General features: G+C 40.4%; 1 protein-coding gene across 1 annotated transcript in view; it reads left to right on the top strand.

Annotated features, from left to right (window-relative positions):
* Positions 1-23871, top strand: part of GAD2 (glutamate decarboxylase 2) — a 40806-nt gene extending 16935 nt beyond the window's left edge. Inside the window, exons 8-16 of the mRNA XM_036400742.2 lie at positions 6650-6729; positions 9841-9895; positions 11303-11419; positions 12527-12591; positions 16640-16718; positions 18398-18547; positions 19541-19648; positions 20572-20661; positions 21286-23871. Of these exons, the coding sequence (XP_036256635.1) occupies positions 6650-6729; positions 9841-9895; positions 11303-11419; positions 12527-12591; positions 16640-16718; positions 18398-18547; positions 19541-19648; positions 20572-20661; positions 21286-21459 (918 nt within the window). The 3' untranslated portion in view covers positions 21460-23871. The remainder of the gene's footprint in view (positions 1-6649; positions 6730-9840; positions 9896-11302; positions 11420-12526; positions 12592-16639; positions 16719-18397; positions 18548-19540; positions 19649-20571; positions 20662-21285) is intronic.
* Positions 23872-26213: the final 2342 nt, after the last annotated feature.

Here is a 26213-nt window from a genome sequence, read left to right as displayed (position 1 = left end):
CAAAAGGACAGAGTCCTGAGGAGGAGAAGTGTGCAAAGGGGAAGTTTAGCTGGAGAGAAATAGGTGGGTGAAAGTTACAAAACAGCCTTTGGCCCTTTTCATTGCTGGTAGGAAAATAGCTTAAAGAGGCTTGCAGAATTTCTGTGGACTTGATTAATTAGGGACTGTGTGGGCTTAATCCACAGTTCAGAGAATGAAAAAAAGGCTAGTCATAATTGGAAAGACAAAATTTTTTTCATCTTCTCTGTTCTCCAACCCAGCAAGACTGTTCTTGTGTAGTTCACAGCAGCTTTCTTACTTTCCCACTCTTCTAGAAGCCCCCTAAGAAGGAACATCTTATCAGGTGCTCAGTGAGGCAATAGCAACACTCTTCCTTATCATAGGTTTCAAAAACAAAATGCAGAGCTAAGAACGGGCAAGTGTTTCAGTCTGTTCTGACAATAAGGGACCTCTTCACCCAGCTAGAGAGCACAGAGGACACAGAGGAGGCTCTACTTGCCTCTGGCATCTCTCCATCTGCACTGCTCCTGTGCTGAAATAGTTGCTGCTCTGGTGTGTGCTGACTGAAGGGGGGTCTGTTGGCTCTCCAGGTATCAGCATTGTAGACAGCTGGACACGCTTGGAGGAGCCTCATCCTCTGGGTGAGCACTGGAGAGGTGACTTGTGTGGGGTGGTAGGGAGCACCCTCCCATCCTCCACGCTGCAGCTAGTTCAGAGGAGGCAGCTAGCAATAAATGACCTCTTCAGCTTCATGCATGCTGCTTTCCCTTCATGGAAAAGCCCCATTAGTTTCAGGGAATGTGTCAAACAATTCCTGTATCTGTGGGAGAAGAGTGGCTTTGTGAAGTTTTTACCTGAACAGTTGCAGAAGCCTACCATGAAGCTTCTTGGTGCTGATGCAGAAGGAAATTAAAAAGTGACTTCTGTGTCTGTAGCTTGATAGACCATTTCACACAAGCTATACAAGATTTTGGGTTGGTTTCTGTGGGAAATGAAGGAAAATCTGATCCCTAATCTACCATGATAGAGTGTTTCCCTCTGTCCGTGCAACCTAGGAGACACTTTGCAGAATTGCCACCTGCCAGAAGCAGTCCAGGGGGTGTTGCATGAGGTGCTGCTTCCAGAGGGAGATTTGAAAGTCCTGTTTTCTATTTTGTAGCATAGACTACAAAACTGTAAATTACACTCTGGGCATAGAGAGTAAGTAGGAATTAGATTTGTTTCCACCTAAGGAAACTTAAAATCAAACTGATGGATTCACACATTTTTTTTCTTTGCACTACTTACTGCATAATAACTAGAAAATTATTTTTATGGTATTTGAAGCCAGGGGGAAACTGAAAATTTGGTCTTATTTGAGGAACAATTTAATTCAGGTAGCACCATTCAAATCAAAGTAAAAGCATTTTCTGAAAAACTAGTGCTCTAGTGCAGTCAGTCCTAAAGGAGAAAAATCATCATTTGGGTCTCATCCTTTGTCTGGTATTGACCAAAATCCCTTGTGGCTTTTATGCTGCCACAATATCCTCCTGATCTCAGTGCAACATTTCTTATCACATACAATGCTGCAAAACTATCTGCACTAGAAAAAAACCAAATGAGTCTTTCTGATTAGAAAAGCAGCATGAAGTTGTGTGTTTGAAAAATGCCAAAGATGTGCATACTAGTATGTTTAGAAACATTAATATCCTCATTTCTCACCTGATACTAACAAGTAACTTTAAAAATTGAATAGCAGTAGGTAAATGAAACCATAGCAAATATACCTCTCATTGCAGTGTATTTAAAACTTGGATGGGACACAGTATTATCTTTTTGTAGGTAATTGAAGGAGAAGCTGTAGCTTGAAATCAGATAATAAAGATAGAATTCATGTTGCTTAATGTTAATCACCTGAAGTGTAAACATTTAATCTGAGTTAGTCTATACACTTTTTATGGCCAATAAAAAAGAGAAAGATCTGCAGAAGACAACTCATCTTAAGTCTAAAGCAGGTGCCAAAGCCTTAAGAGATCAGGTAGGTATGGAGGTACCTTTTTTCCCCCACCTTTGTGGGAGCCCAAACAGCAAGCCTAAACTAGCAACACATTTTAGATTATTAAGAGAGAAATAGCCCAGCCTACGTATCCAGGGATTGCACAATACTTAAAGCCCAAGAGAAGTGAATAGGAAAGGGTATTCTCCTCTTTGCTGGTGAATAGGTGATAAGGTGAGGCTGGGGGTCCAGATCTCCTGGGCACTGGGCTGCCAGTGACAGACCTCAGGGGAGTTTCAGCTGCAGGAGATCTGTCTTAGCTTGCTCAGCATTTGGAAACTGGTTACTGATAAGCCACCTCCACAAAGCTCATGCCACTCTGGATTTATTTAAGCGAGAAGCAGCAATCTGAAAACACAGCCATGCCCTGTGGGGCTCATGGCATTAGGATGGTTGTTTGTGACAGCTTCAACCATGCCAGATGATAAGCAAGTAATTTAGCAAGCTATAAAAATAGAAGCATCTGTATCTTGAAGCACTTTAGGTAACAATGCTGTACTTTTCAGCATCATAGCATTTTTAATTATTCTTCCATTTTTCAGGGGGCCTATTCATTATTGCACATGTAATACATTTACACTGTCTCTACCTTACAAAGCTAACCATGTAAAAATGGCTATCTGGGGAGCAAACCTATACCTAAGAGCATTTGAAATTTTAGATAATGGGAAAATTCCCCTGGCTCAGAATCACCTTTTTTTTTTTTTCTGACTGTCAGTACGCTCTTAGTCACTAATATCTATATACCTATATCACTAATACCTATATCACTAATACTTTCTCCTTCACCACTGAATTTCACCACATTTCTTTCCAAATAGAAATTAGGTTCCTCTCTACTGGGGATGTATTTGCAGTTTCCATGCACCCTTTGCAGTGTGTGAAGAGGGAGGGAGGAAGCTGAAGTGACAGCCCATTCCCTTCTCTGTCTGCAAGCCCAGGACAGTGGTTAAACTCCAGACCTTCCAGCGCCCCCAAGCCTGGCTTTTCCTCTTTTCCTTCAGGACTGGCATCGGGCAGCCTGTGCCTGCCCTCCCCTTGTTCCCTGGCTCTCCCACCATAAGGCTTCAAATCCATGTGACTCTTGCACTGCTGTCTTGTGAAAGGTGGTGTTCAGGCTCCCTTCTTGGGGTGTCTGAAAACTCTGTAGCCCTGGTATTTGCAAAGGGGTCACGTTTAATGTCCTTCCTTGTTAGCCCAATTAAATCATCTGTGAATAATTCTGTCTGATCAGGTTTATTTCTGCAAACCTTTTCATCTCTTTGACCTTTATAGTTTTCTGTGTTTACCATATATTACACAGGCAACCAAACTTTCAGCAGCATCATAGGAATATTAAACAAGAGTTTAATACTTATCATTGTGAAAGTTTTCTTTGGTTCTACAAATATATTTTTTCTATTTTGCTTTCATCCTTGGTCTTTCAGAGCCTCTCAAGCACTTGGAGTAATTCCTGTGGTCTTGTCCTAAAACATGAAAACATAACAGCAGTCATATATCTGTGACTGTATACACAGATTGAGCCATTTCATGTTCAGAGTTTGTTTAGAATTTGTAATTGCATTTGCCCTTCTGTGCACAGACTTCTGTATTTCTTCCCAGTTTATCCGTAAACCAGTTTTGGTTCCTGACCACTGAATTCCCTTCAGTCTCTAAAAAGCCTTCAGGCAACTAAGCTATCAGCACTACATTCATTTTTTTTTCCCCAGTGCTCTTTTGGCAGTGCCATGAGACTTCTTAGCAAGGCAGCTGCACTTGGCCATATTCCAATAGATGTCTTTGAGCACATGGGCTTAATTCCCTTCCTCATAGTAGACCATTTAAATCTGTCTTTTCTTTTTTAACGCACTTCGAATAGTTCTGGCTTTTTAGTAGAAAAACAAATTGCAACAGTAAATCTTTTTTAACTAGTGTGGAGTAAGCAGCAAAATAAATGAATGTAATGTCATCGACTCAAACCCCAGTAAAATATATCTGTGCCTCTTCACTCCTAAATATCTACCTGCATTTATATATTTACACCACCCAGTATGTGCATATCAGTTTGTGTAATAAATGAATAAAAGACAGATTAATTTTTTTAAGTACATGCATTCAATTCTATCTTCATATGGCATATCTGTGAACTGTCATTATACTGGCAATATTTGTGCTCTGTTTTCAATTTTTGGAAAGTTCCAAGATACTTTCCTAAACTTGGAGTTCTTTATAAGCCTCCTCCTGCCAATAGCCATTTCATGGGCTCTTCTCCCCGCTCTCAAAAAGCTGCACTGCTGCCCCAAAGGGCTCAGGGAGGCCCACAGCGCTGGGAACAGACTTTTGTATCTTGGATGTTCAGAGGCTTTTGGATTGGTCACAATCCAAGCCTTGATCTACAGTGCATTTGTGCTGGGAAAAAGTTCACTGAATTCAGTGAAGCTGATGAAACTCATAGAAATGCACTTGTTCAAAAATTCAGTTTTGTGAAGGAAATAAGATGCCATGAAAAATGTCAGTGTGATGGCTGAACTGTGATGTTCAGTGTATAAATACTTCCTAGCACCTTGTGACTCCCAGCTAGAAAAACAACAGAGCAAATTCCAAGATGAAGATACCAGTGGCCAGTGGCTTTAATAGGCTGGATTATGTCTGGGTGTCAAACATCTGCAGTGTCTGGAGGGCTGGTGGCTGCAGATGCTGTACACTTCCCATTCTCACGGCAGATATCACAGGACTTTTTTCAGAGAGAAGGGGTAGAAACTTCTTCACCTGATGTCATTCAGCACCCATTCCAAACCAGCCACCCTTACTCTGGATAAATTTTTGTGTGGTGGTGCCTTTCTCCCCCAAAATGGAGAGGAAGCCTACTTGATGATGTCAGCTTGGTTAGGCTACCTGCAAGGGACAGGCACAAATCCCCTGTGGCTCATCTAAGTGATGAGTATGCATTCCATTTATCATCAGTTCATGTGAGAATCAGGCCAATGTGTGTATGTTTACTTTTCAGAGTGTGCTTACTTCAGGGACTGGGGTGGTTTGCTGTACTAGTACTTCAAAAACTGATTTTACATCTAGGCAACGTGTTCAGGGGCTGCTCAATACACATTGTTCATACACTGCAGCCATGTCCACCAGGGAAAAGCTGTACCAACCCAGTGCATTTAAAAAATAAATCTAGTATTAAAAATATTTACCCGAGGAAGTATTTTCAAATTGTCCATATATCATCAGTGAAACATGACTTAAGAGCAATCTGAACTTCTTAAAAATCTCTGGATATTGAAAAAGTCAGCAGACATCCTGAAAATGTTAAGAATTTCAGCCAAAATGGTGAGAATACAGGCATATAAAAAAGGGAGTTTGTACTGGAAATTCTTCCATAGCAATCTTAACCATAGCAGTCAAACCTCTATGAAAACTACTCCCTGAGAAATTTTTAAAACACAGAGCTTTTTTACTTCTGAAGTTGGATGTACATGTTTCAGTTCTTCTACTCTTCTTCCTCTTTCATTAAGTTGGTTTAGAATTACTGTAATTTTCAAAGTGTTCATTATGTATAGAGTCCTTTAGCATGCAGTGAATCTGTGCCCTCGTGGCCTTTAGGTGAAGGCCACACGTGTAACCATTGTGCCAGTCTCTTCCCCTACTGCTCTCTGCTGCTTGCAAATACTCCCTTGACAAAGCCATAGTGATTACTTCTTTCTTTGTGCTCTGCAAACTAGGTCTTCCTTTCTTCTTTAACACTCTGGACACTTAAAAAGCCTTGTTAGGTCTTTGTCTTCTGAATCTTTTTTATAGTGTTACATCCTAAATTGATGATACTGTAAAATCTAAAGAATTTCCATTTTTTCAATGTTTAATAAACTGTAGTTAAAATTACTTTAGACAATCTTGTTAACAGCTGTGTTTGAGTTAATACAAAATCAAACTCTTGGGGCTATAATGTATACAACTGTTGCATTATCATAATCACTGGGAGTCAATTTAGGATTATATACCAACACTGGCTCAGGAGTTAAGTCCTATGAGCAAGAGAAAATTAGGCCAACATGCACTCCAGTATGTAACTTACACATTTTATTTTTGTACTTACAGATTAACTAATAGTCTTACTATAATAATAATAATAGCCCTATTCTGATTTTAAACTTCAGTAGCTGTGTTTATTAGTAGGAGTTATTACTGGCTTTCACTGGCATGACATCACAATTAGGCTTTCTATTTTCATTTCTCTCTTTTTCTCTGGGCAGAAGATACATTGTAGCATACGACTATGGGCATCACAAACTAAATTAGTTCTGTAGAGAAGACTATTTTGTTTCAGTAAATCAAGCTCACAGCTGAATCTGCACAAGCAGTAGAAGCTGCAGGTTTGCATCAAGGTCCAGCATGGACCAGAGTTGTGTCTGTAATATTCCAGGAGTAAACCCAGATTAGAGTGATTGCTGTCCCTCTGGTTGATGGTAGTGACCTGCTTTGAAGCCTCATATTACAGTGATCAGTTTCCAAAAGGGCTCTGAATATAATTACTGCCTTGTGGAACTTCCTGCTGAAGGGTTTTCAAGGGTAGTGTTTTATATTAAATTAAATAATAAATAATAAACAAGTAAATAATAATAAATATATTTTTTTCAGAGTCACTTTTCTGTGAAGAAAGGAGCTGCAGCCTTGGGTATTGGTACAGATAGTGTGATTTTGATTAGATGTGATGAAAGGTAAGTAAAGATGTCAAATACACCTTTTATTGTGGTGCATAATTGCATAACAGAGGATCATCAGGTGCTTATCTCAGAGAGAGTATGTAGGATGTGGGCAGCAGTTGGTGTAATTTGTCATGGCACTGTCATCTTCATCAGCTTTACACTAATTTATCCCACTTGAGGAACTGGCTCTGTTAGTAGCTTCTTTATGGGTCCATTTATGGAGTTCATAAAATATCTTAGAAGTTCCTTTCCTCAGAGGTTTCTGATATTTTTTTTTGTGTTTCATTCTGATGTGAAACAGGATATCAAACTAATATAATTCTTTACATTTTGTGCTAATAAACCAGGAGGAATCTTGTTTTGGTCAAATCAGACTCTCACATTTTGATCCATTAAAATGAGCTGCAGTGGGCCTTTTGTAGGAATAAAATATTTAGGAGCATTTGCTAGTATAATTCTACTACTTCATGCTCCCACCATCTTTCTCAGCTGGATTGCATTCCCCTCATGCCCTTGATGAGGACATGTCTGTGATAGGATGTGCAGAGAAGGATCTTGGCAGCCTTGTGGGAAGCACAGGCTAAGAAGGATGGTGGTCCCTGGAAACCAACAGCACAGGAGGCAGCTGATGTGCAGCTCACACAGGCTCTGAGAAAGGGTGGTAGATAAGTTACTGCTTAACTCACCCAACTAAAAGGTTTCAATCCTCTGTGAAACCCCATTTTGAGAAAAAAGCGTATTAACAAAATCAACATACTCTGATAAAAATTTTCTGGTTTCAGGAGAACACTTTCTATGGGACAAAAAATTAATAGAACAATTCTTACTGATTCTATTGAGAGAATTTCTAATAGAAAATACTATTTGAGTCCCTCACTGTTATAAGGTATTGAATTAATTACATCTCTAACAGAATGGAAGGCTTTGCTGCTATCAAAATACTCTGCTCCCACATTAAAAAACAAGCATCAAGTAAGCAATTTACAGTGCTTATCACAGTGCCTGCATATTGACTTATGGTCCTATTATCTCTTTATTAACAAAGGACTGAACACACCTTGAAGAGGATTTAATGACGTCAGAGCAACCAACACATATCAAAATAAATCCCCAGTTGTTTCTATTCACTAGAGATGGATGTGGATCAATGGAGCCATGAATTCTTTTTCTCCTTGTGCAAATTCAGCGTGATGGTTTTCTGTGAACACTGCACAGGTTGGCCTGCCCACGCTGAAGTAACCAGCAGGATTCCTGTGTGTCTCACAGGCACCACAGGGACACAGCAGACAGCACAGGGACAGAGCAGATTGTTTGCAGAGGATGTGGCTTGGTGTGCTTGGGAAGAGCCTCTTTGAAGATGTGGGCCTCTGGAAGGACCATGTTGATACATTTTTGATGCTTTCAGTATGACCAAGCATACTTCCAGTGCCTCTTTCCCATTCTGACCCACACCTGCCAAGTTGGCCTTGTTTACCCTGGTAAACCTTGACACTGCTTGGGAGTTGCACTCTCCTGGCCATGAATTCCTGCATCTACTCAATATGACATGAGGCTGGATAATTGCTTGCTTTGGTAAAAAAATTTGGGCAGTGAAAACATCTGCCCAGTTCTGTCTATGTTTCTATGCACAAGCTCACAAAATCAGAAACTATTAAAGATCAACATCTAAATTATGTTTTGAAGAGGAACTCATTGCCCTCCTTTGACATGGTTTTATTTTCTTTATTCCTCTCATAATCCCAGGAACATCTTTTGAGCATTAGACTACTACTGCTTTTCTCTGATCATGTACTTGTGTCTGGAGGGAGCTCACAAGGAGCTGAATACTTTTTGGACTTTCCTTGCACTTTTGCAAGAAAAATTTAGGGTTAATTTTTAGATTTTTAGAGCTTTTTATTTTTAGTTATTCTTTCCATATTTTACTGTTTTGAATATTCAGGAGAGGTTTCGCAAAAAAACTCACCAGTACAAACCCATTTCTACTAAAATAAATACCATCTTACTGTAAGCTGTGTGAGGATGGAAGCTTACTAAACCAATAGTATCTTATTACAATGAATTAATAATTTTTAAAAAAGGACATGCATCTAAATGTCATGAAAAAAGGTCAAGGGTTTACATGCAAAAGGAAACTAAAACTAATGGGTTTATTAGTTTCCACTTCATTTTGAGCTTTAATTAAGGTTCTTTTTTTATAGCAGCAGGAATGAGGGCCTAGTGAAAGAAAAAAATCTGAAAAAATCTTTTAAAAGTCTTTAAAAATTTATAGCAATCTAAATGTACAACATTCAAAGCTGGTGAAGACTTTATTTCTGTAACATGGGAATCTATCATGTTTGTATTGCTGATATTCATAGTGCCTCTTCTTTTATAGACTTGCTTGTGACTATAGCAAAGAAAACCATAGCCTTAATATTCAGTATCAGCACTCTTTTATCTTGCACCTAGTTAATTCAGAGGATTTCCTAAATCAGCCTTCAAGCCTTACCCAACTGAATCTGAAGTGGATGGTACATGGTGGAGGTGTTGCAAATACAGTCAGTGCAAAGAGCCTGACAATGCATTTAGCGAGTCTGGACTGGCAGCTTCTCACACCCTGCTTCCAGGAGAGGCAAACATGTAATTCCCTGAGCCGTGGGAAAGTCACCCTGAACACCTTCATCCCTGGGAAGGGAGCGCAGAGACAGCTGCTGACAGCACCACTGACTGGCACTGCTCAGGGCCGTGCAGCTCTTCTGGCATTTTCTGTGCCTGCTGATCTGGGATTTGGCACCCAGTGAACTTCTTGGTACGCTGGGCTGAGCCTCTCCCTGGGAGACTGAGGCTTATTCCCAGGACTGTAACTTCAGGCAGGACCAAGAGGCTCCAAGGAGCAGCATCAGTCTTTATGGGGTGGCCACGAGATACTTTCTCTCAGTCCCCATCACTATATTGATGCAAATATATTGACTAAATAAATAAGGTAAAACCCAGACTACTGGACAGAGTCTTTCTGTCCTCTTCAATGCAGCATAACTCTTGGTTCAAAAAGTCACTTTGCTCCTTCTCTGGGTTTCCCATTAAGTGAAGAAGTAACAGCAAAATTTGATTTCAAGTTACTGATATAACTCTCTCTTGCTCCAGAGGGAAAATGATCCCATCAGACCTTGAAAGAAGAATTGTTGAAGCCAAACAAAAAGTAAGTTTACCAGCTTTTCTGCTTCCAAAGATGAAAAAACCTGAAGAATGGCAAAGCCAGTTGTTTGCTTTCCTTGGTAAAACAACACAAGCCTGCCCATTAAGTTTTGATTTATTTCTTAGAAATGTAGCCTGCCAATTAATGAGGCAAGAGTTGCTGAGAAAATAGGTTTATAACTACTTTATAATATCCATGAGCTATTTGGCTTTCTTTTTTATATGATGTTTTGCGTAACATCCTCCTCTTCTATATTATCAGCCTATGATGCAGCTTCTCAGCTGAATATTGTCAAAACTTGAGTCATCATTTCGGGGAATTTGTTTTATTCTAATGCATTGAAAATATTTTTCATAGACTCACCAAATCAGTGGAAGGTAAACTAAAATCCACATATCTCTAAAAATGCACACACTTGTATTTGTTCACTGAGAGAAGCTAGAATTAAAACATCAGATTAAGGTATGCAATAAACTCAGCCCTGTGCTTTCAGCATTTATGTTCACTAGACACACAGCAGCCAAACCTGATTAATAACACAAATCTTCATTAAAAGCACATTTTTTCCAATAAAAGCAATACAGTAGATTAAAAAAATAAGGCAAAATGGTAATAGAGTGCCACTCAAACCTACTGACTGTTGCAGAAGGAAGTTTGGACTTTTTTGATGGTTTGAACCTCAGTTCTGCAAAAAAAAAGTAGCCACTCTTGACCTCTAAGTACTCCTTATAAAATCAACATAACAGAAAATGAAATTAAAATGAAACACTTCTATAAATTTTAGCAGACCTCAGTTCTCATAGTGCAGAAGTGATGGCTGATGAGGCACAGCGTTTAGCAGAGGGAGTTCAAGAGATATTCCCTGGCCTCTGTGGAGGCTGCTGCCTTTACCTTTGAAGAGCTGTCTCCCTGCTCTGCCTTAGGGATGGGGCTGGAGCCCCCCACCTCCCCTGGCCCACATCAGACACGATGTTCCAGTGACAAAACTGGGGCACCCCATGGCCAGACTGGGATAATTGCACCGCAGCCCAGGGCAGGGCAGAGTCCCCCAGAATCGCTTCTCTCACTGTGGTGCCTGGTTGAGGTTTGCTCATGTGACATCCTGCAGTGCAGACTTTTTTGTTTCAGGCAGGTGGTGCGAAGCAGAATTGTTCTGTTGAGCCCGTACCTGTCTCATGCATCCTAATAAATGGAGGATACTGGTTTGGAAGTTTGCTGCCACCTTAAGGTAGAAACTGTAATATCGCTGGCATCTAAACGTGGAGAAAACCAGTGTAACCGAGCAGGGATGGCCTCTGGCAGACACTCGTGGGGTCACTGTAGGGACAGCACAGCGGGAGCTGGGGCTGCCAGGGGATGAGGGGGCTGCAGCACTCTGACCATGCACAACGTCCCTCTGCTTTCTTGCAGGGATTCGTTCCTTTTCTGGTGAGTGCCACAGCTGGGACAACAGTGTATGGGGCATTTGATCCTCTCATAGCTATTGCAGACATCTGCAAGAAATACAAAATCTGGATGCATGTGGATGTAAGTACCATCATATGTGGAGGGCTGGATTACAAGGTGTATTAACATTAATTTATTCATTTTGGAGAGTGTCATCTTGTACAAAACCCATTGTATTTAGTTCCTGTAATTAAGTCTAACATTCAAGCACTGACTTCCCACTCCTCTGAAAGGCTCAGGTCATGGGGATATTTTAGGAGCTGTGACTGTACTTGTACTTGTAGCAACTGGGACACTTAAGTTGACCTAGTTTGAGTGCTTTTGGCTTTCAGCTTTATCTTTAAATGCCATTAGTAAAGAAATATGTAAGAAGCATACTGAGCACTGGCTCTGCTTCTGCAGCAGCTGCAAAATAAATATATAAGGAAAAGGATACATTTGTCTGGAATAAAGTACTGCAAATTGCTGATCAGGTTAATGCAAGTGCTAGGGAAATTTATCAGATTGGCTTCTTAGCTTTATCCAGGCTCTTGCCAAGAAATCTTTCTGAAGGATCATCTTTCAGCCCTAGAATATCTTCTATGTCATTTTTGCAAATCCTTTCTCCAAAAAGGCTTGGTAATTGACTTCCCATAGCTTTGGGAGTCTTGATTTTGAATAACTGTGTCAGCCAAAATCAGTCCGTTCAAAGGAAGAATTTCTATTTACCTTAAATACTTCTCAGTCACATGAAATGCCTGCTTGTCCCAGATCTCTGTGAGGAAAGCAAATGAGTAGAGGGCAAGCAGTAGAGGGTCCAAAATATGAGGAAAATGCCTCAGAGCAGCTGAGATCCCAGCCTGGTTTGTTATTACAACTTAGTGACTACGAGAGAAAAGACAGCTGACCCAGGAGCAGATCTGCAAGTCGTTAATTACAGCCCCGTGTGCTGGTGTCAGAGGAGGGGGTGAGTGAGGGGTTTGCAGATGATGAGGGTGGGAGCCTAGATTAGGGGCTATTAACTGCTGCTTCCAAGCTACTGGGAGAAAATTGTTAGCACAGCTCATGCCTCAGGCCCCATCTGCCTGGTCATTTTGGAGTGTGCCACATCAGTGAGATAAAAAGGGTCCCAACTGATGGGAAGGCACAGATGTCATCAGGGAGGAAAGCAGAGCTCTCATGAAGGTGATGATGTGCCTTGCCTTCCAGGGAGCGTGGGGAGGTGGGCTCCTGATGTCGAGGAAACACAAATGGAAGTTGAATGGCGTCGAAAGGTATGGTTTATTGGTATCAATAAAAGACATTTATTAAATGCATTTTGACACACTTGTCATTACCATAGCAATGCCTGTAAAAATCAAGGATCATGTTTTCTCTGAGATATGGTTTGGAGAAATCATATGAACTGTTTCCAGTTGAAGCAGCATTGCAGAGTGCCCTTGTGACAATTTGTTTTGAAGTATAAACAGCAGACATTCCATACTTGTTTCTCTCTTCTCCCACCATGCATTCACAGGTCCAGAGCAGTTTCTGCAGCATTCTCTGATTCAGCATCCATCATGAATTAGTAATTTCATTTCTCCAAGAAGTGAATCTTGTAGGTCTTGTACACTGAAGTATAAAACTCAAAGTGCACCTGCAGTTAGGACAGATGTCCTGCTCTGTCACTTCTGGAGAGAAAAGCCCTTTCCAGACTGTGTTACTGATGTCTTCAGTCAGTCTGTCCCTGGATATATATACAGTTGTAGTCATGAGCTCATAAACATTGCAGATAATGCAGATGAACATAAGTGATGCTTGTCCAGGCTGTAAGGACTGAACTTGAACTTAAGAACAGCTGGTTACTCAGAAACATTTCGATAAGACATGAAATCCTTTCTTTAGGATGTTTAGGTTTATCTACATTCAAGGAAAGACAAAAACCATTCAGGATTTTTGTAAGCCACAAATGAGTGGAAGCTCAGAGAGTATTTAGAGAAATTTCAGAGGTGCTTGCCCTGTTTTGTATTCTTGCCAGTAACCTATTTAGTCCACTTTCTAGAGGCAGTGTACTGGGCTGGATGGACTCACTTGCATTTCTGTACTTACATAGGCTCATGATGTTCAAGAGTAAAGCATTACTCCCTCCTTCTTTATCACTAAATCATATTGCTTGCTGTTCCTTGCCAATTAAAATTACAAACAACTTCCTCATCATGATCCTGGAGATTAGGAAGATACCTTGATGATTCAGTTCTTTTCTCATACATCTCTCATGCAAAATTTGGAAAGCAGCCAATGATTCTATTTCATTTAGTTAAGACTGCCTGCAGCACTCCAGACTTATACATCATGCATTAAAAGGACAAATATCCAGCCAGCAAAAATCTACCTCATTGCCTTTGAGGGCAGAGTATGAAACAAAGGGTTTGCCTCTCAAATTGCTGTCCAAATTGTGCTGGAATGAGAAGTTCAGGTTAAATCTACTTTGGAGCATTTTCCACATGATAGCTTTAGATCCAGAACTCCACTGGATTTTATTAAGTGTTTTGATAAGTACTATCTCAATATGTTTGGCAGAGAATTAAGGAAATTTGGTATTTTGAATGTTGTTCCTCTCCTTGCTGGACACAGCGGCTCATTTCAGTGTGTCCAGATCTCAAGTATGGGAACCTTTAGAGCAGACCTTTTAAGGACCTTTCTGTTTCATGGTAGATAATGGAGTCACCACAGGTCTGAGTAGAAGAGAACTGAAGCTGTTATTCATGTTTGATGGGAGAGGGAACATTTACTGCAGCACACTGTGCCCTGAGTACTCTCATCCTTCAGGTAACAGTCAGCCAGCAGAAGTACTCCTGTCACAGGAGGATGACTTGCAGGACTGTCCTTACCACGCCCTCCAGTCTCCATGGCAGATTTCAAGGTGCTGGAAGGCACCCTGGAGGAAGCACAAGCCCCAGTGTGTGGAGCAGATAGGTCTGGCCAACAGCAGGAGTTCCAGCCTGGTGTCCCCCGTGCAGAGGCTCAGACACGGGGTCACAGCTACATGAGAAAATCCTGTGTGCAGTGAGTGAGTGCTCCCTCAGAGCACCCTGGGCACCCTTCCTAGGGCTGTGGCTGGTCAGTGATTGCATCAGTCTGTATTTAATGATGGCTCAGGACCAAATTCTGCCAGTCATGAATCTCTCCTGTCATCCATTTGAAATCTGTAAAGGAAAAACTCTGTAGACTTTTTTACTTTTTGTCTTGGTCAGCAATTTCTTCAAACACATACTGATGACAGAAGCCCAAAATAACTGATAACAAATGAAAAATGTTGGATTTTTATTTTACATAATTAATTATTTTTCTGTACACAGTTGGTATGTGTACAATTAGGTAAATAAGTGCCCATAAGGTAGATTAAATGTTTTAGACAGATAATTCCCATCTGGATGTTGTCAGTAAGTAACCCTTTTGCTTGAGAAAATGCATACCACTATTGTTACTTAGAGGTCTCTTAAAGAATTTCCATCTGATTTTGCATAGGCACAAATAAAAGTAAAAAGTATCATATCAAGGGAAATTCATAGATCTGAGTGAATGTTCAGAACCATTAGCTTTGGTGTTGTAATCAGATGACTGACTGAGCTGATTAAAAGCTGCCAAATACTCAAAAAGCCAAGCCAAGTGGCCAGATGTTGCCTGTGGAAGACTGTTCCCTACAGATTTTGCAGCAGGCACTTGAACAGTCCCATTTAAATAGCAAAGAAGAAAGCACAAAAGTCCTGCCTGATGTCCATGTGAATTTTGAAGTCACTTGCTTTGAAGGAGTGGAAGCAATTTGGCAGGAGGTGCATAAACCTGTGGCACTGTATCCAAGTCCTACAAAGGAAAACACTGCTAGTTTCTAACCTGCTCACCTCTATTCCCATCAGTGTTACCTGCAAGTGTGCTCTGGGTCCTTTAAGTATTCCCATGCCTCAGTTGACTAATTTATACCATCAAAATATGAATCAGTGCACTAGATAAAATCGCATTGTGACCGTGTTCACGGGGGTTCTTGGATGAGGGAAGAGATGAGAATGTTGACTCCATGTTCAGAAGGCTTGATTTATTATTTTATGATATATATATATTACATTATAACTAACCAATAAAAAGAAATGGAAAGGAAAGGTTTCCTCAGAAGCTAACTAAACTAAGAATAGAAAAGAAGAATGATAACAAAGGCAGCTCTTTCGGACTCTGTCCGAGACAGCTCGGTCCTTGATTGGCCGTTAATTATAAACATCCAAGATGGGCCAATCACAGGTGGAGCTGTTGCATTCCACAGCAGCAGATAACCATTGTTTACATTCTGTCTCTGAGGCTTCTTAGCTTCTCAGAAGGAAAAATCCTAAAGAAAGGATTTTTAGTGAAAGGATGTCTGCGACACACATGCACTATGTGTCCTTGACAGCTTGCCAAATTGGATGCAAATATATACATTTATCAGCTAACTCATCATATGTAATAATAGTAATTACAAAATAGCCAGTCGAGCATAACACAAAATTAAAATAATAAACAACTGGACAATCTTCCATTCAGCCCTCACACAGTCCCAAATGCCTCTTCTCTAGGCTGTATTGTGTCAGCTCTGTGCTTGTTCCCAAAACCTAGGCTGACAGCAGTTTTTCCAACACATGTGTCCTGAAGGGAGGCAGAATCAGACTCTTTTCTGGCAAGATGGGTCAGTTCCATGCTTATTACTGTAGTTGTGTGAATTGCTGTAGCCAAGCAAAAATTAAGGAGCTACGAAAATTTGCTGTCATCAGAGCAACAAGAAAAATTACTTTGGGCCAGCTTTTCCAGGTTACTCAGAGACTTTGTGATACCTAGAAGTATTTAAATGAATTTTTTTTAAATGCCTGTGTGAGCTAGTTACGAAAATCTTGCTGAAACTGGAATCAGAGGGAGGGAGATCTACTGGCTTGCCAGCTTCTTATCTGCATCTTTAATTGACTGTGCAATTTTAGAAAGTTCCATCAGTCAAGTGCGTGTTTTTAGGAAGTTTGCCCAATGTTTGTAAAGTACAGATGACTCCCCAGAAAGTTTAATTCTGATTAATTTTAGTGGATAAAGCAATTATCCTGTGGTAATTTGCCAGGATTGTCATCCAAAAGCCAACTGGAGTGGATTAGGTCCCCTGTGAAGGCATTACTTTCCTAATATCAGCCATGATTATTTTCAGCTTGTGCTCAGAAAAAGGAAAAAAGTGAGTATTGCTACATGTTTGGTATTATTCTAATTATTTCTAAATGCCTCTGGGGTTTCATCACGTAGTACAATGTCTGAGTTTCATGTGGTTTTCTGTCCCAGGGCTAACTCAGTAACCTGGAACCCTCACAAGATGATGGGCGTCCCACTGCAGTGTTCAGCCCTGCTAGTAAGAGAAGAGGTATGTCACATATACGTGCTTCTCTGCTTCTTTCTGGCATTTTACTTCTGGAAATCCTGGATATTTTCTTCATAACTGTGCCATAGATAATACTTACTAATGTGATGAGGATTATAACAGGAAGTGAGAAAAGACCTCTGTTTATATGCTTCAGCCATGACTGCAGGAGGAATTAAAACAGATGTCTAGCAAAAATGGGGCAATCAATGGCAATATCTGTACAGAGTTTTGTGACTTTCCATTCTAAATATCCATGGCTAAGTTGTGGCTGCATGACTGCAACCCCACTAGTTGCTGTGTAGCATAAAATGTAACTGCATGCAAACTCTGGTCCTCTTGGGGTGAAAGTTGTGGTTTACATGCAGCATAACATTTGGTCCAGAATTGAGGCATCATTACACTTTCTAGACTTTTATGATATTCCAGCTTTGATCTATATATCCACTTTGGGGCACATGGAAGCAAAAATGGAGCACTAAGTGCACTTGGAATAAAAAGTAAATGTTTCATTTAGTGCTAGAATTTGAATTACCATTCAAGCCTGTAATTTTCATATAACCATCACTGACTGGGACAGCTGCCATACAGCCACCACTTAATAGACCAGCTATCAAAAAGCTGGTTGCTGTTTTGCTAACAGCTGTACAACAGATTGTATACAAAGTGATTGCACTTAGGAAGAGAGAAACTGGCTTTTATTTGCCCTCTGGGTCAGTTCCCCAAGACAAAGCCTGCCCAGCTGAAGTCAGTACCATCCCTGACTTCTAGTGCGAACAGATGGTTCAGATTAGGAGAAAGTCAATTTTTTCCCCCTCTCATTTTGCTATCTCAGTTTTGAGTTACACATAAAGATTAGACTTGATGATAAGCAGCCATGTTATGATTCTTCTTGGACTCAAAATTGCCATTTTAGGCAACAGCCCTAAGGTAAACCATAAACTTGGTTGAGAACTTAACTAGAGCCAGAACGTGGCTCTCTGCATTTTACTTAAAAAGCTAAAAAGGAAACCTCATGCTTTCATGAGCCAGATTTCCTCACCTTGTTGGCTTCTATCCCTCCCACAAAGGTACCTCTTAGAATGGTATGTTGCAGCCCAGAAATAGGTCTAGCTGGGTTTTTAAAGGCCATATGCTCTTCTGTCTGCTCAAAGCTTTCTATACCGCTTAAGCATCCAAGCTATAGCTGAGGGCTTTGCAGAAAAGAACTGTTCCTACAAAGAAAGAAAACAATAAAAATCAGAATTTTAGAGACCAAAGCAATTGAAAAGTGCTGTGATAGTCTTTAGATTAGTCACCAGTTGTCTTGGTCTGATTCAGAAAAGAAGCCTTCAAAGGAAAAGAGGAAAAGGAACCAGAACAAAGAATAAAAGGCAAGATCCAAAAATTAAGTTAAGCATAAGATTGCTAGGAAGCACAATGTCCAGCTTTTTAAAAAAATATTTAGATTTGAGAGTGGATTACACATTGCTGGATCAGGTACCAAGGCATCTTGGGCACTGATAGAGATTAATCCATTGAGCAACTAAGTCTGGTTTTGTGGGGTTTTTTGATCTTCCTTCGGCGCTTGGACATATATTTGGCTGAATATGGGTGTTTGCAATTTTTCACCCAAAGCAGCCCTCAAAGCAGTAGTCAAATCTGTGCTGACATCCCTGTGCTTGTGTCTTTGTGTCCATAAGGGATTGATGCAGAGTTGCAATCAAATGCATGCTTCCTACCTCTTTCAACAAGACAAGCACTACGACCTGTCCTACGACACGGGAGACAAGGCTCTGCAGTGTGGACGGCATGTTGATGTCTTCAAGCTATGGCTGATGTGGAGGGCAAAGGTAGGACTGCCTGCTGCACATTTGTTTGTATTAAAATAATGCACACCAGATACACTTGAGGTTTTTTTTTTTTCCTGTAATCATAATTTTAGAAAATACCTGACCTGAATTTCACATATATAACATGAAAGAAAGAACATTATTATTTTCTGGGGGTTTTATACTTTTAAGGATGGAGCTTCAAAGCAGCACACATGATTTTGAAACTTGAACTGTATGGCTTTGCATAGCATTTGCCTTGTGTAACTGTAGGAGTCTAACAGCACAAATCATATACCTAGGAATGTTGTTATAAAGATTTCTGGAAATAAAAGGATGTTTTAATTTTATTCAGAAATTATACATGGCAAATCAAGACTGAAATACCTAGGCAATACCTAATTGCATGCAATAGATATTAGGTAATCTTTTGAAGGAGTAGAAGAAAGCTTCACTGGGAAATCTGTAATTACTTTATCTATATTGCTTTATCTATATTGCTAAATTTACTTATCTATATAAGTAGTAGATTTACTTATCTATATAAGTAGTATCTGTATTGCTAAATAAGTTCTTGTGTGTATTTATTTAATCTGTTATGTCAGGTTGCCTAAGGTTGGAGAGGAGATGAGATCACTGTTTCATTTCCAGAAAGCCTTAAAGATTCTTATGTGCTTCATTAAACCTCTGAGGAGGTATGGAGTCTGTAAAGGAGGATGCAATAGCTGTAGTGCTAACTGGGGTCTGCAGAGTGGCAGGCGATTTTAGCCACATGTCTCTTTTACTCCAAGCCTTTCTCTCCGGGCTACCTCTACTCTGTTTTGAAATCTTTATACACAGAGGGATAATGACATGGGCTTTTTAAGTCAGTTCTGCACTGCCAGAACATATCTCACAGGGACTTCTGAGAGGTGACTTCTGCTGATGTGTTGGCAAGTATTGCATGGTCCTTTCGCCCTTTTAATTCATAGAACAGATCACTACATAACTTCTTTTCTTCATCTCTCTGTAAAGGGAACCACAGGATTTGAAGCACAAATTGATAAGTGCTTGGAACTTGCTGAATACCTGTACAATAAAATAAAGAACAGAGAAGGGTATGAAATGGTGTTTGATGGAAAGGTATGTAGTGCAACTTCTTTTTCTCAGTTGGGCAGCAGTGTTGGCTTCGTTACCTATTGGGATGCTACCAACAGGTCAAGTCAAACAGCATGAGACAGAAAGCAGGGACCCTTGTTGTGCCAGTTCTCTCTTCCTCATGGAATGCAGGAACAAGGGAGATGAGGCAGCTGTGCATAAGTGTTCAGTTTGCTCAGTTTAACCCTGCTGCAACAAAACCCTGGTGTCTCAGCCTAACACAACACACAGAGGTACAATGAGAACAAGCTCTAAAACTGAGTTGCAGTTTGCTAATAGCAGGGTCTGTTGGGAGTGCATGTACAGTACCCCACAAAATGCACAAAAAATGCCAACTAGTTCTTACTTTATGCCTTTCTGCTTAGTGGCCCCATAGATGTTCAATGAGCTAAGATGCTGTGATGCATGCATTTTAATACAGCAGCTAGCTGAATCAAATTGAGAAGTAATAAATTTCATTAAATGTAAGAAAATCTTAGACTATCTTATGCAACACCTGTGGCTCCTGTGTACAAAATCAGATTCTGTATTATTCTGTCATGTAATAAAAGTAAATGACACGGTCCTCACCTCTAAATTATCTGTAATAGACTCTTGCCTTAGCCACACGATCCCTTCAGCCCCCAGAGGGGACAGGAGCTGCAAAATCCAGATGCCTTTCAGGAAGACATAAATATATTTGCCCAGCTGGATGATGTATTTTTGCATCTGACACCCTGGGAATAAATTGCTTAAAATTATCTTTTCTGCATTAATAACAATGATGACTCTCAGTGGACCACAATAATGAAAACCATTGCCTGCTGTCACAAGATGATGCATGGGAGGGAGGGAAGGCATGAACTTAATTTCAATTGAGATATTATGAGCATTTCTTACAACATAAACCATTATTATTCTGTGCTTAGCCTCAGCACACCAATGTCTGCTTCTGGTACATCCCTCCCAGCCTGCGTGGAGTGGAGGACAGCGAGGAGAGAACGAGCCGCCTGATGAAGGTGAGCAGTGAAACCCCTGCAGGCAGGCAGTGCCCACAGTCATCTCCCAGGGCACAGAGCAAGGGAGGTGCTGGCAAATGACAGCTCTGTGGTCGTTTTACTGCAAGCCAGTCTGGCACCACCTTGTCTGGTCCCCAGGTGTGGTGTTCCTGCCTTTGCCCCATGTGCAGAGCCCGTATTTGCTCCTTGTTTCCGTACTGGAGGCCCTGGGAACTGCAGTCACTAAACACAGCACGGGCAGCAAAAGCTCAGCAGCACCCAGGCATATGAAACCAATTGTAGCCCTGTTGTGAACAGTACAAAAAACAGCTACTGTGTCCCTGTCAGCAATATTGAGGGAGTAGAAGAGGGAAATTTCCCCAGTCATTTAAAGAGCACGACAAAGAAACAGGATAAATTGAATGCCTTTTCAGTGTGACATTTATTCCTTACTGGAGGTGAATGTTTTTATTAATATTGGATGTAATTTCATTTCAGCTGCTTGTAGCTCTCCATCCTCTATAAAAAAAAGGAAGTGTACTATGTTTTAATAACAATGAGGGTGATGACAATAATGAAAATAATAATAATACTGACAATAATAATAGACATCACCATCGTCCCCTACTTTCTGTTGCTCTGCAGGTGGCACCAGTGATAAAAGCCAGGATGATGGAGTATGGCACGACCATGGTGAGCTATCAGCCCCTGGGGGACAAAGTGAACTTCTTCCGGATGGTCATCTCCAACCCTGCGGCCACTCACCAGGACATTGACTTCCTGATTGATGAAATAGAACGCCTGGGACAAGATTTATAAGAACTGGGTGTGAAAGCCTGTTCCTGGACCTCTAAGTAGACAATTAAGTTGTCACAAACTGTGCGAATGTATTTGTAGTTTGTTCCAAAGTAAATCTATTTCTATATTGTGGCGTTGGAGTAGAGTACAGTTTAAAATCAAGAAACATGGCTCCTTTAAAGTCCTTTCCTGAGTTTTAGAATGCCTCCTTAATAATTAGGTGCACAAAAAAGCTTCATTGAAACAAATAAGGAAGACCAGAAGATACTTAAAAATTTACCCCAAATTTTAACACAGTAATTATTTTAAATTAACAGTAATCAGACTGAATGATGCCAAAGTTGCCCAAAATTATGACAAAATCAGACTGGGGGAAGTGGGAGGGGGTGGTGAGATGCAGAATATACATGCTGTATGTTAAAAGTGAAAGGATTTTGCCTTTTTCGTAGTATTAGAACAGAATTTCTAATTTACCTATAGCAACATTTCAAATGTATTTAAATAAGTATAGTTTTACAAAAGGAAATATATATATATATATATAAAAAATCCTATTTTGTAAACTATATATTTTTATTTTATATGGGTTATAAAACTGCAAGTACAGAAGCTGAAAATTACCTGGGATTCTTTTTTTTTTGATGGAGGTGCCTCAAATATTTATTACTGCTTATTTTAAAAGACAAGCCCACGTAATACATTCTTTCTCCATGTCATATGGATTGTACATCTCCAGGGTTGGTTACTGAAAAACCTCAAGAGGACTGCAGCTCTTACAACCACTTAATAAGATCAATTACAGTACAACAATAGGATGCTATTATTCCTAATTATGTTTCCCACGTGGCCTGAGCAGACGCACAATCAATATACAGCGCTAACCAAGACTGAAATAAGGTTGTATTTGGATGGTTTCTGTGTTCTGTGTTTAAAAAGCCTATTAAAAAAAAAAAGGCTGAGTAAATTCTTATCTCCAAACTATTTCTGCTGTGAGCAGTCCCAAACTACATTGAAAACCTCACAGCTACATTAAGAAGGTGAAGACTTCTTACAGATGTAAAGGTCTGCAAGACGAGGCCTAAATTAAATGTGACTGTAATCTGAGTGACAGGGATGGGGTCTCAGTACAGACTGGTTTGTCAAAGGATTTTCACAGTGCTGGACACCATCCTTGTCTACAGTGAAGTCAAGATATGGCTACATCTGCCAAAGAACAACCCCTACAGAGCCTCAAAACCTCTTTAGAAACCATGGGCACAGCTCTTGCAGAAATTATTTGCTGCATCATTCCTTAGCTTTAGAGGTGTCTCTGGCATGGAAAATTAAATTTATCCTTTCTCCCCCCAACATGTGGAAGTGTTGGTAAGAGTTCTGCAGCTTAGACCTGTCTACTTATAACCCTACTAAAGCTTTGGTTTTAACTTTGCCTAAATGGCCAACTTGTGTTTGTAAAGCAATATGGTTTTGCTGTCTCTAAAATACTTGAAGACAAAAAAGAAAGTGCAATGTGGGTTTAATTTCATCTAAAATAGATAAATGGAGTATTGATTCAATGTAATATGAGGACATGAAGTAAGAGGAAATAAATAGTGTCTGTAATTGTGTTGCCTTTATTATATTGATAGTACTGTTTTGTCACCTCAGATTGAGGCTGTGCACTTTAGATTTAAACTGTACAATGTTGCAAATCAACATGTGTTGCTGTATAAGCTTGTACAATATATTATTGATATGTCATTATTTGTGTGGTAGTAGTATTGACTCTTGATATTGTAAGAACTGCATTCACGCCTGTCCCTCTACTGTATCTTTGCTTGGTGTTAACCTCTCCTCTCAGCTTCTGGGCACGCCCCCCACCTCATTCAGTGGACTTCCATTGCCACCTGCATTGTGTTTCAAGCCAAGCTGTAGAGGAGATACCAATTCTTTCGGGAAGGCCTCAATGTGACCTCTGCTAAATGTGTCAAAATCAGCAGAATAATCACTGAAATACTGAGTAGAGCAGCAAATTATATTCTTTTTTCTTGCTGGGAAAAAGGCAAGCAAAGAACTTATAAAGTAAAAATAAGACAGGGACAATGACAAAGGTGATCAGTAGCCTGGTTACATCTTGCATGTGCAATTCCTTTTAAAGTGCTAAGTGCAAACAGCGTATTTATTAGATGTATGTGCCAATCCAAGATTTACATTTGGTGTTCCAGGAGAACCAGCATTTTTTTTTTACACATTACTGTACTTATTGCAGCCAGGAAGGAGCGGCATAGCAATCTGTTCTTGTGTTTGACCAAAGTATCTTATCTGTGGTGTTGATCTAAATCCAAATAAAAGTGTAACCTGTGACTCTGGGTCTTTTCATTAGCAGCACTGATGAGCACTCTAAGCATTTGTGCCATTTTGGAGAAAGGCCCCAATAAAGAGAATGTTTAATTGGAACTCTTTATGTCTCCTGCTGGATTTGTTCAATACAAGATGCATTCTGTTCACTACTGTAACATAAAAATATCAACTCCATGACCAGACTTTTTCTGAGTCAGTACTCCAGACCTTTTTTGGAGGCAATACTCAGCACCAGCATACAAAGGTAAATCTGCCCTCTGCTATTGCTGCACCTTATCTTTACAAGATGGATTTAGTTGCTTTTTTCTCCTCAGACAGACTAATTTTTTTTTTTTATGCTCTGTTTTTGTCTTTTTATTTCACAAGTACTTATCCCAAATTAACCACAGACTCGAATCAGCCTTCAGGACAGCAGTGAACGCACTCAGGGCACTTGCCAGGACAGCACAGACAAAGGCAGCAATTTAAAATCGCTATGAAGTAAAAAAGACAAAACAACCAATACAAAAACTTAAGATTTTAATCTTTATGTGTCTCCTTGCCCAAGGCTACCTCCCTTCAAAATCTGCCACCAATCTGCTCTATTTCTCTTCCACCCTCTGCGGTGCTGCCAGTGCAATACCAGCAGCAGAGAAATTAAACTATGCTGTTAAAGCCACAGCAGTCTGGAAGCTCATGCCTGAAATGGGATTTTTTTCCTACAATTTCTTTAACTCTCTAGCAAAATTTAAGATTAACACCTGTGCTGAATACCTGCACAGAACCCAGCTAGGAGATCTGTAAGGAAATAGAGGGAGAACTTGTACGGGTAAGTTACTGTCCTCATCCCAGTGAAGCTCTCCACTTGGCACTGGGAAGGGAAGCACTGGTTTAGCCTTTTTGAGCACTACCCTCAGGAATGGATGAAGATTGGGCTTGTAAAATGACTGGCTTTCCTCAATACCCAGTAGTTAGTAATTGCTGAGGGGTTAATGCAGATAAAAACTGTGTAGGTGCACTCTTGTGCTGCTTCTGCAAATCCTTGGCCCTGGTGCCCTATTGTCAGCCACGAGAGTGGCTGAGGGGCAGATGAGAGGCTGAAGAAGTTGTCAGCCCAGCTGAGTTGTTAGTCTGATAAGACATGGTGGACCAGCCAAGGATGTGGCTGATGTGGTCATTGGCTCTTGATGGCTTTGGCTCCCTGTGGATGCTGCTTGTTCTGCAAATGGGCTCCAGGCAGGATCCAGAGAGAGAGTACTTCTCCCCTGCCCAACAGCCTACATCTCCAGGGAAGGCAGGGTTAAGTGTCGGGTTAGTTGTACTTGACTGATGTGTCAGCATGGCTAAGGAATGAGCAAAACAAGACAGAGCTCAAGAAGATGTGTATCTTTTATCTGACTTAGCCAGGCTAACTACCAAGAAGAAATTCATTCTGGATAGAAAGTGAGCCCCACACAAAGCCACGAATCTCTGTCTTTAATGTGCTAATGTCTGAGTCCTACAGTGTCTGAACCATCATGTTTCTACCTGGCCAGCCTAAGTAAAGGGACTAATTCAGCCATCAAGGAAAAGCCAAGTGCTGCAGAAAGAATTACAGACCTGACTTTGTTCTTCACTGAAAAGACAGAACACCTAAAGGTCATGGCACTGTTCATTACAGCACTGTAGCATGCAGGTGTATAGGTTTTACACTGTACTTTGGAGCAAGAAATTGGGTCTGAGATTAGAAGAAAAGGAATATTTACCTCTTTCTGTAATAGAATAAAAGCCTTGCTGCTGAAATTCTTGCATTGTAAGTGAAGATGAAAGAACCCCTGTTCCATAAATTCCCATTTCATGAACAGAGCAAAGGCTGTTTTCTCCAGGCACAGAAAAGTCACAAGTCAAGCAAGGATGGAATCCTCCCATTCTCCCACTACTCTTCAACAGCTGTCCCAGCACATGTTCTCACTCCAGCTGATGCTTGATGCTCAGAATTCCAAAAGCATTCAAATATCTAACTTTAAATGATGTTAACCCAGATTGCTTAATCCCAGAACTGTAGAGTACTCACTTTTAGCCTGTGACCTTTACTGCCATAGGTCAGTGACCAACCATCAGGAAGGGCAAGTTCAATGCACTGGTCTGCAGTATGTGAAATTTCTAAAGGAGTCCTCACCTTCCATAGAAAGGAATTTTTTCTAAAACACTAGATTTCACATTACAAGTATCAGGATCTAGTGTGTTACTGGCATCTGACCTGCACTGGACATTAAAACCATGTCAGATTTTAATTATATAGCAAAAGAAAGATACAAACATTAAACTAACAAGCAGGACAGAGAGTATAAGAGTAGGTGTACTTAATTTGTCCCATTACCCTGGAAAATGTTATTATTTTATATAATCCTGTATCACTAAATTTCCATTTTCTCCCACCTCTACCTCCTCTGTCCTGGTAATGAAAGTGGTTCTGGAAG

The sequence above is a fragment of the Molothrus ater genome, chromosome 1 (assembly GCF_012460135.2).
Source record: "Molothrus ater isolate BHLD 08-10-18 breed brown headed cowbird chromosome 1, BPBGC_Mater_1.1, whole genome shotgun sequence".
Classification (NCBI taxonomy): Eukaryota; Metazoa; Chordata; class Aves; order Passeriformes; family Icteridae; genus Molothrus; species Molothrus ater.
Note: the sequence above shows the minus strand (reverse complement) of the source record. Positions and strands in the feature narration are given on the sequence as shown.